The 11,000-nt window shown below is 35.0% G+C and overlaps 3 protein-coding genes across 3 annotated transcripts; 2 read left to right on the top strand and 1 right to left on the bottom strand.

Moving 5' to 3' along the window:
- Positions 1-825: 825 nt before the first annotated feature.
- Positions 826-2,285, top strand: LOC124924067 (chlorophyll a-b binding protein, chloroplastic). The gene is made up of 5 exons (XM_047464116.1): positions 826-979; positions 1,082-1,276; positions 1,363-1,400; positions 1,473-1,987; positions 2,077-2,285. The coding sequence occupies exons 1-5, from the start codon at positions 924-926 to the stop codon at positions 2,092-2,094; spliced, it is 822 nt and encodes a 273-aa protein (XP_047320072.1). The 5' UTR covers positions 826-923; the 3' UTR covers positions 2,095-2,285.
- A 2,217-nt stretch (positions 2,286-4,502) lies between these two features.
- LOC124927994 (chaperone protein DnaJ) lies at positions 4,503-5,171 on the bottom strand. The gene has a single exon (XM_047468508.1). The coding sequence runs from the start codon at positions 4,972-4,974 to the stop codon at positions 4,669-4,671; it is 306 nt and encodes a 101-aa protein (XP_047324464.1). The 5' UTR covers positions 4,975-5,171; the 3' UTR covers positions 4,503-4,668.
- A 1,983-nt stretch (positions 5,172-7,154) lies between these two features.
- Positions 7,155-10,544, top strand: LOC124927581 (ranBP2-type zinc finger protein At1g67325-like). Its single transcript, XM_047468026.1, has 10 exons — positions 7,155-7,319; positions 7,553-7,598; positions 8,070-8,185; positions 8,266-8,536; positions 8,712-8,782; positions 9,167-9,212; positions 9,310-9,419; positions 9,594-9,618; positions 9,697-9,845; positions 10,069-10,544. Exons 1-10 carry the CDS (start codon positions 7,311-7,313, stop codon positions 10,069-10,071), a joined length of 846 nt encoding a protein of 281 aa, XP_047323982.1. The 5' UTR covers positions 7,155-7,310; the 3' UTR covers positions 10,072-10,544.
- Positions 10,545-11,000: the final 456 nt, after the last annotated feature.

The raw sequence follows: 11,000 nt of genomic DNA on the forward strand, positions 1-11,000 counted from the left end.
TATTTAAAATCAAATCAAAACTCAAAATATTTTTACTAATATCTCACAGAGCATATATATATATATATATGCCAAGATGTAGAAAATTTCAATCCAGCTCAGCCGATCCTGGGCCAGAACATATGGCCCAACCATAGTGTTAGTTTCATGATGATATGTTGGGCTGGGCAATGAATTAATTGTTTAAACTTGATTTGTTATGGGAAAAAATTGAAATAAATCTACATCCAAATGGATTTTGTTGATATGATCCGATATTGAATCAGAAAAGATTTCAAAAAAATGGTAGATCTTTTCAATCTATCAATAACCGAGTCGGGCGTTGTTCCTCCGTAGCTCAGTGGTAGAGCGGTCGACTGTTAACCGATTAGTCAACATCTTTAATTCAGAATGGAATGAAAAGACTCGCTTTGACCGTTAAGAGATGACTTCTAACTAAAGACTCAAACAGATAATCTTGAAAATATTTGCATGGAAGCCACAAGAGGCATTGATCAATGGTTAAGATCTATTAGTTACTATTGTTAATTGACCCCCATAATAAAAAAAAAAAAAATTGAACAAAAAAGAGAAAGAGTGAAAGTGAAATGACACTATTAACCCTGATGCCAAAATAGTGGCAAAATGAAGACACAAGAGGGCCTCAAGTCTAAAGCAAAGGAGAACCACCAGCTTGGATTTTTCATTTCCTCCGGTGAAGCATGAAAATTACAACTAGATTCTGCATGCTTACGTGGCATCCCTGCAACCAATTAGAGACCCTCTCTCCTATCCTCTAGGATAAGAATTAAGATCCATTCCATATTTCCATTCCATTCTTTAACTCCTCCATCTTCTTTTCCTTGTGTATTACCACCACAATACCAATTTCTTCAAGGAAATCAGCAGACATCTGAAACCAAAGAAAACAATTTATTAACACTATGGCTTCCTCTTCCTGCTGTGTTTCTTCAGCCATTGCCCTTTCCTCCTCACCCAGGCAACTAACCACTTCTTCCCCTCTTCTTTCTTTCTTTCTTTCATTTCTTCTTACTTTCTAACTCTTCTGAGTTCTGATCAATGAATTTACTCCTACTTGCAGCTCTCAGAAGGCTGGAGCCATTGTTGGAATTCCCAAGGCTTCTTTCCTTGGTGGTAGTGGATCAAGAAAGCTTAGAATAACCAAAAAGACCACACCATCTGGATTAGCACGATCAGTCACTGTCTCCGCTCTTGCTGACCCTGATCGACCCCTCTGGTTCCCCGGAAGCACTCCACCTGAATGGCTCGACGGCAGGTCTAACTAACTGCAAACCACCCTCTGTTAATTCTTCATATATATATGTTCATTCTTTCTCAATTCCCTCTGTTCTCTACATGCAGCCTACCTGGAGATTTTGGATTTGATCCATTGGGTCTTGGTAAGATGAATAACAATTGCATTTAATAAAAAAAATGATTATCTAATGATTAACCATTTTCAAAATTAACAGGATCTGACCCTGAAACGTTGAGATGGATGCATCAGGCTGAGATAGTTCACAGCAGATGGGCAATGTTGGGGGCTGCTGGAATCTTCATTCCAGAATTCTTAACCAAGATTGGCATCCTCAACACTCCTTCATGGTATACAGCCGGTGAGCAGGAATACTTTACTGACAAGACAACCTTGTTCATTGTCGAGCTCATTTTCATCGGATGGGCCGAAGGGAGAAGATGGGCTGACATCATCAAGCCTGGAAGTGTTAACACTGACCCAATATTCCCCACCAACAAGCTTACCGGAACAGATGTTGGTTACCCGGGTGGGCTTTGGTTCGATCCTCTAGGCTGGGGAAGTGGTTCTCCTAAGAAAATCAAGGAGTTGAGGACTAAGGAGATCAAGAACGGACGGTTAGCCATGTTGGCTGTTATGGGGGCCTGGTTCCAAGCTATCTATACTGGAACTGGACCCATTGATAACCTTTTTGCTCACCTTGCTGATCCTGGTCACGCCACCATCTTTGCTGTAAGTTCAAGTTTTTCTTCTTTCTTTTTTCAAAATCCAACAAACAAAACCAGACATTTAACTCAAATTGAATTTATCTGTGGTTGCAGACATTCAGCCCTAAGTGATGTGGAATCTGGCGTGCTTATTGTGCTGGAAATTCGTCGATTGTTTGACAAATTTGGTGTTTGTAATTGGCACACGTTATATATTGTTGTTTTTTTTCTTCGTCTGCTGTAGGAAGAGCATGCATTGTACAAATACCTCTAAATATGGAATATATTTGCAGCTAATTATAACAACAGTAAGAGTTTCTAGACCCTTGTATTTGATTGTTCGAATTAATTAATGTTGTCAAAACAAAATTCAACTGCAACAAAATGGATGTAAAAACAGGATCAACTCCAGCACATTAATTACTAACTGACCAATGCAAAAGAATGTCAAAATAGAGAAACCTAGAACACTACTAGATCATAAAGTAGTAACATAATGTCACAATCTTCCAATGTAATCTTCTCCAAAATTCATTATGTGTTCATGTTTTAAAGTTGAGTCATCATAGATGTCACTAAGCAACCATATACTTTCTTGGAGGACTTCCTAAATCAGATTTTTCATTTGAGAGAAAGTCTTGTGTTGGAGATCAACAAATTGTTTTGATCTCAAGTCTTTCAACTTTTTCCCCTTTCAATCCCAATTAGGTTTTTCATCACACCTAACATCTGGGAGATGGAAGAATTTTGTTTGTTGGATGGATTCATCAACCCAGATCCCAAATCTTCATTCTCATTTCTCAACCTTTAGTGCACATCACTTTTTATTGTAAACATGAGATGAAAAGGTCTGTTCTTCATTTCAGCAGTCGCTATAATAATTTTCTTTGTTTTGACATGTTTTGCAACTTCCATCATCGTTGTCAAATATTTAGGAGATTATATGAAACACTAAGGACATAAAACATTCGTAATCAACTTTTTGTTACTTCTCGGAAGTTCTCAGTTCTGAGTTCGGACAACAATGGCTCCTTTGTATATCTCGATAAGAAGAATGATGCTAGAACTGATGTTTGAGTTCAACTTCACAGACATGTCTTTAACTTTTTGTCATGTTGCTGCATCGCTACCAAGATACGATTTTTTTTTTTTTTGTGTATTGTCTTTCGAAGTGACCGCATTCTCATTTTTCTTCACTTGTTAAGAATTTTTTGAATTGTCTTTTGAGCCTCTATTGCTAGTCTCCATAACTTCTTGAAAATGCTTTCTGTGCTTGTTTAAATTAATTATTTGCTTCATGTGCTACACAAAATATCAACTCATATACAGTCACATCTTTCCACTATGATTGAAGTTTTAAGGCCATTGTTTTCTCCCTACCTTAAGTTATTGCTTCAATATCACCCAAGCTGTTGAGCCTTTTTGACACCGATAAGCTTGCTTTTGAGACACTCGGTCTTATAGATGGGATTCAGTAGAGAAATCTAGAACAAGATCTTAAACATTATCCATTTTCAAAGTCATTATGTCGCTATCTTCCAATGTTATCTTCTCCCAATTCCACCATTAATTCACGTTTGAATCTAATGTCACTAAGTTTTCATCTTCCAATAACACCAAGTATATGACTTGCAATGTAGTCAAGATAATCAAATTCTAATATTACCAAATTATTGATTATATCCAACTCTTGTACAGTAAACTATTAAAATAACTTAAATGTGAAGGGCTTTTGATTCTGTATCGTACTCTCACATATATCAAATATTCAATATCTTTTAACTTCTGTTTACGACTAGAAAATGTATATTCTGATTCACTCCTAGTAAATAACTTGAAATTTATCTAGTGTATTCCCACGAGGCTCAAATAGGTAGTAAAAATCATAAAAATGAAATAAATTGTTACTTAAAAGAAGAAATCATTTGAGCTTAGTAGAGGAGAGTCTGCAGTACATTGAAATAACATACAACAACATAACCAAAAGCTAAACAGTCTGAAACATCATAATACAAGTCTTGGATTTTATAAGTGTCTCAAGCAATTGAATCAAAGAGGAAACAATGTTCAATGCTTGATTTGGAAACACCTGATTTTGTTCATGTAAAACACGGTGTATCTGAACTTAGTCCGGCTCAGATACATATACGCCTCACAATAGAATTGCTGCTCCAAATGGAAGGATTGGACTATTAGGGCTGAAAAGGTAGTCTTGAAAGATATCTATCAAACTTATTTGAATCTGTATCCACGTATTCATTGGCAATTTCTAAGTCCTATCCCAATCCAAATTCATATACAATCAAGACCAGATGAAATTACTTTCTGCAAAGAATTCTGTGTAGTTTCCAATAACCAATTAGACTTGTTAGACATGGTATCCTAAACTATGTTGCTGGTTTAGTTTAGCTGTGAACCTATCCATCAAAGCGGACTCCAACAACTCTCAGTAAAATACAATCTGGGGCTAAGTGAATTGATATACAGATGGGATGGGATAATAATGCAATCGAACTTGGAATTCGAGTACCCATTAGATGTTAATACTAAGCTATGGGTGTTTCTTCTTGATTACAGTAATTAATACAAATGAAATTGGATTACAAACGACAAGCTTTCTTTATAAGGGGTATCGTGGATATATTTATAAGAGAAAGAGAGATAGAATTGTTACATGTATAGATGTGGAATACATATCAAGATGAGTTAAGAAGGTCGATTTGGAGAAGGACGAACAGCGAGCTGAACCGGAATCGGTCGGCCTGTCCCAGTTCCTCCGCAGCTATTGCAAGGCATTCGACCTGATCCAGAGCAAGCTCGGCACCCAACGTCACTGTCGGACCAGCGATTACACATACAGGGGATGCGGCCTGTTCCATTACAACTCGGGCACCTTGGGAATTGACCTGGTCCGCCGGCCATGGGGTTCCGGTCGATAACAGACTTGACCAAGGCCGCACCGGCTAACACGCTTAGACCCGTCGCCAGCTGGGTCAAGACCACAGGAACCATTTCGGAATTAAAGGTAGGATAGGGGGAGGCGAGGCTAAGGAAAAGATTGTAGTTTTCGTTTTCGTTTCAGCAGTAGATTTTTTTGTGAATTGTGAATTGTGAGAAGGAATAAGCAAAGGAGTGGTTGTTGCGGCGTGCACGTAGGCTTGTATTCAATCTTTCTTTCTCTCTTCTCCACAAGAATTCTCTACAGAGATCTTGGTGATGGATTATTTGAAAATTGGGATTTTTGTGTGATAGAGGTCTGTGGAGCAGCCGCCAGCCAGCCAGCCAAAAGTGGACCCAGTCCATTTGGATTTCTCTTTTGAGGCAACTAACATGCCACTCACCAAAACACTTTGTTTGTTTGAAAATATCAAAAATACCGACTTCTTCTAATTATAATATATAAAAAAATCAATGATTCAAAACGAAATTAACACCACGAATTTGAAAAGTAATTTTTTTTTATCCAGAATATTTTCATGTGTAGAAGATAATTTTTATTTTTATTTTTTTTGGAAAAATACCCTTTTAAATATATTTTTTATTTCTCCCATACACAAATTACAAGTCAAGTATTCATTGTCTTGTTTTGTTCACAATCTTTGTCTATCATGCTCTATAATAAAATATATGTAATTAGTTGATGAGATGAATATTAAGTTAATAAAATAATTAAAAATAATATATTATGTTTTATATTCAGTTATTTGAATAATTTTTTCTTTTTTATTTATTTGAATAATTTTTACTTATTTTATTTGAAACCCATGTATAATTAGGGACAAAGAGTGGGTAAGCCCAACTAGTGTTATTTATGTAAGTTTAATATATGATAGTTGGGCAATTGGGAAATTTATAAGATTTTTTTTATATTCTAGATAAATGCTGGATAGAGTGGGGTGTGCTTTTGGTGGATGTCCAACATACTAAACAACTAATAACATAATTGAGAACTAGTATTTAGCCCAGGATTAATAATATAAAAAATCGTTAAAAAAAATTACGGATAACATTTTCAATTTTATTTTTAATCGTTTTAAGTTTATGGGTGGGTTAACCCACAATCCGACTCAAATATCCACTTACTCAACATCATATTTTATATATATATATATATTATATTAATGTTAAAACGTGCCGTGTTCATCAAATTTGGTGTTGAATTTAAAATATAAAGTATTAGTAGTCTAGTTGGTAAAAGGTTGTACTTGTTTTTGTTAGGTTGCAAGTTCGAAACATACCTCTAGCATTTTTTATTTTATTTTTAACCGTTTTAAATTTAAAGGCGGGTCAACCCACAATCCGACTCAAGTATCCAAATTAACCATAGCTCTCGACCCGGCAATCCGAACACTTTAAAAATTAAGCATCATTATATATATATAAATTAGTTAGTTAAAAAGTTGAACTTATATTAATATTAAAACGTCTCGCGTTTATCAAATTTGGTGTTGAATTTAAAATATAAAGTCTTTATAGCCTAATTGGTTAAAGAGTTATATTTGTTTTGTTATGTTGCAAATTCAAAACATACCTCTAGCATTTTTAATTTTGTTTTTAACCGTTTTAAATTTAAAGGTGGGTCAACCCACAATCCGACCCAAGTATTCAAATTAACCAAAGTTCTCGACGACCCGGGGACACTTTAAAAATTAAGCATCATTATATATATATATATATATATATAGATAGATAAGTAAATATAATTAGTAATTAAAAAAAAAAAAAAACTCACTAGATTTTTTTTTCTTCTTTTTTTCATATTTTTTACTTCAAATTCAACCGTCCATTCCTCCATCATTTTATAATCTAATTACTTTTTATCTATTAAATACTAAAATCATTCTTTATTAACTCAAAAAAAAAAGTGAAAATCAAAATATAAGAATATTTTAACCCAAAAACTAGTTTTTTAAAAATATTTATCAAATAAGATATTTAAGAAAAAAATCTATAGAAAAAAACTTCATTAAACAAGGTCTTAATAAGATAGAAATAATATTTTATTAAAATTATTCTAATTTAAAAAGAATTAATGAGATCGGAAATTAGAATTAAACTTTATCTCTTTTTTTATTCTAATAAATTAGCATTTGAATTTATTTTATTTTATTTTATTTAATTAACTAAATTAAAAGTAAATTTTGACGGAAAAATAATGGGAAATGAATGATGCCTAAATTGTATGACAAGTTGGAAAGGAGATAACCATCGTTGTTCTTCTATATTTTCGTTTCCAGCGATCCAACTTTATCTATCTGTTCGATCGAAAACCTAAACAGCCGAATCAAAATCTATAATTCGTAGATATCTCTCTCTCTATCTTTCAACAAAATATCAGCTCTTTCGCCATGTCTCAGGTTAGACCGACTATAATCTCTATCCCTTTCTCAATTTGTTATTTGGGTATTTACTCAGGTCGTTGATTTACTGTTTGATTGATTGATAGATACGAGGTGAATCTAATTCATTCAAAAACACGATTTTTTAGTAGTTTATATTAAGCGTCTGATTGACCTGATCGCTTGCTATTCATTTGATGTCAGTTGTATTTGCAAACACATGAATTATATGTTCATATAATTGATTTCAGGTTGATAATAGGAATTCCTCTGCAACTAAGCGAGCTAGGACTGATGGTATGTTTTACTAATATTTGATTCTTATGTCTGCACCCTACCGAATGTCAGCATAGGTTATTGAAATTATTGTTATCAAGTTACATTTTATGACTGATGCCCCAACCCCCACAAGCAGACCAGAGTTGACATCTATTGCTTATGCCCCACAAATAGTTTTTGGGAGTTCAGTTATGTTTAGTTCCTTGGAATCTCTGCAGTGGTTCTTCATTCCAAGAGTGGTAATGGTTGTGTTTCTAAATATGAACCAGCAAGTCTCTTTGCCGACACTGTTGAATTTTGGAACACTAAAATTAACCCATCATGTCAATATATCTTTGATGATAATCCATGTCCTCTTCATCTTTTGGCTTAAACAAAACTGAAGCTGTATCTGTGGTTCTAAATGCTGACGGCTTAGTTATTACTTTGTTTTGTTGATTTGTCGATTTGTCACTAGTAGAGAAATTAATAATTTTATCATGGTTATAGGTGGACGCAGGGAAGATGACTGGACCTGTCCCAGCTGTGGGAATGTCAATTTCTCATTTAGGACAACATGCAATATGCGCAATTGCACCCAGTCTAGGCCAGCTGACCACAACTTAGTAATACGTGCTATTGTATTTTTTTTCATTTTTTCTTAACTTCCTCCATCGTAGTATCAACTAATCATCATCTTTTTCAGAAATCTGCGGCTAAGCCTATGCAAGCTCCACACTTCTCTCCGTCGAGTCCTTATGCAGGAATTGGTGCAGCTCCTTCAATGTATGTGGGTGTGCCACCTTATGGATCTTCAATGTACACTGGTTCTCCACTGCCTCTTTATGATATTCCCTTTGCTGGAGGTTCAGCATATCCTTACAACTACGGAGATCGTTTTTCTGGAGGCAGCCCCTATAGGCCTTTGCCTTTATCGGGGCCCTCACTGTACTCTAGGGGTTCCATGATTGCAAATGGTAATTGTGTTTTGTCTTCTCTTATGATAGTTTCTAGGGGGGAAACCTGCTCCAAAGGAATTTTGTAATAAACTATGTTTAGGTACAAAATATGGGCTGTAATAAACTCCCCTCTGGTTATTGATGTGCTTCCTTCCCATTAATCTGTCATTATTAATGGCCATAACCATTTCAGGTGGGATGTATGGACTACCACCTCTGATAGATCGATATAGCCTGGGTATGCCCATGGGCCCTGTTGGAATGGTATGCCAATATTTCATCTTCTGGTAATTTGTATTATTTTCCATGCATTTGTCATTTGCATTTATTGGCCCATTTGGAAACACTTTCTGGAGCTCGACGAGAAAACATCAACAAATTATATAGTCTCGATGTTTTCTTGCCCAGCTCTAGCTCCATAAAGCGTTTTGAACTGGGCCTTGTGCACTTATTTTCACTTCATAGCATTTATCCGTACTTGTATGCAGTAATGTCAAATTGATTTTAGTTGCAATTTATGATGACTAAAAAGACGTATGTTTTGGAAGTTTCCCCATCTGTGACACCTTCTGCTTTTACTGTTTAGGGTACTTTTCAGTAAGATTTTCCTTTAGTTGTCCATTGATACACAAATTGTTCTTTGTTTAGGGTCCAAGGCCTTTACTTTATCCAGATGATATGCATCATAAGAAAGGTGATGTTGTTGTACCTAATTTGCTGCTTTTGTATTCAAAATAAATGAAACTTCATTGTACTTATATGTGTTCTTTTCTTGATCTACATTCTTTCAGATGCTACCCGTGATAATGACTGGGAATGTCCCAAGTGTGGCAATGTGAACTTCTCTTTTAGAACTGTTTGTAATATGAGGAAGTGCAATACTGCAAAGCCTGGATCTCAGGTTTGGATACTTACTGTGTTGGAGGATTTTCTACTATACCAAATGTTTTCTGTCATTCACTTCTTAGACAATTGCATGAAATTTCTTCTTTATTTGAATATCTATTTCCCTAATTTGCAATGTTTATGGCACTTTTTGGTTCTATGACTGATCCACTTCATCTTTAAAATACAGGCTGCTAAATCTGATAGAAATTCTAGTGAGTTTCTTGAATCCTCAACTGGTTTGCCTGCATTTTCTTTAAACATGATACTAATGACGAACTTTACAATTCCAGAACAGAAGATGCCTGAGGGAAGCTGGAAATGTGACAAATGCAATAATATCAATTTTCCTTTTAGAACCAAATGTAACAGACAGAACTGTGGTGCTGAGAGAGCCTCTGAGGAAAAGGAATCTCTTTCAGGAAGTGATGGAAATGGCCAGGTAAGTTATGTGGTTAGTTTACTATCATTCATTCATTGCTGGAAAGCGCCATTAAAAATTTTAGTGAGTTATATGTGCTCCGAAAATCCACAAACTGAGTTTTACTTATCTCTCCCATATTTAGTCATTATAATAATATACAGTTCACAACTTGCTGTTTAAATGCTGCATTACTTATTTTTTTTCTGCATTTATATTGATTTAGCACTGTCTACTGTTCCAGTGAGTACTAGGAATGTTTGGGGGGTTCAGAAGGTTCAGGTCTGTCGTCCAGCATTGCTCAGTAAGGTTGTCAAAGTCAGTAAAGTCGCAGCGGTTGTCCAGTAATCCATCTTCTCGTTATTTGTGTCCAGTTGTTTCAACTTGAATGGTGTTTGGTCTATGTGAACTATTGTTTTGATGCAGTGTGTCTAACCAGGTGTCTGTCTGGCTAGATGTTTCAGTAGGTTCTTGAATGGTATCTGTTTTAGAGTCTATTTTACTTGATCATTTGTTTTTCGTGGGTTCTGGGTCCAGTCTTAGAATACAAGGTCTATCATCTATTCTGCATTTTTGGTCTTAAACCTTAATTAGGACATCTTTGTGAAAACTTCTTTCATTTTTGATTGTTTATATTATGTAGACTGTAACAAATAAATGTCTAAGTAAGGGTTTAGTGCTGGTCCATTAAGTGAACAACAACAATCTTTACCTTGTCTTTTATCTGCTTTGCATTTAAGTTGTTAACTACACAAGCTGCTGCTGTTTGTATTCCTGATCAGCTTCTTCATCTGACAAACCTGTGAAATGCAGACACATCACTGTGATGATGGTTAAACCATGTTGTTCTTTATATCTAAGTAAGGCTTTCTTTCAATATGTTTCATATGTTAAAAAGGTTAATAATTCAAGCAAGCTTTGTAATGGGATTGGACTCCATTTTGAAATGAAATTATAGTGGTCTTATAATTCAAAAGAAAAGCATACTGTGGTATCATTGATGATGATCATGATGAGCAATTATTGATTACCCACTCCGAAGAAGCTTCTCTTTCCTAGTTGGAGAAAATGAATAATTCCTTGCCTTAGTTTTCAACAAACATAATCATTATTAGTCATTACTATTACAAGTCTCTTCTCATCTTTCTATTCAAACTCATATAATGTTTTCCCTTT

This window comes from Impatiens glandulifera, chromosome 2 (assembly GCF_907164915.1).
Source record: "Impatiens glandulifera chromosome 2, dImpGla2.1, whole genome shotgun sequence".
NCBI classification, from domain to species: Eukaryota; Viridiplantae; Streptophyta; class Magnoliopsida; order Ericales; family Balsaminaceae; genus Impatiens; species Impatiens glandulifera.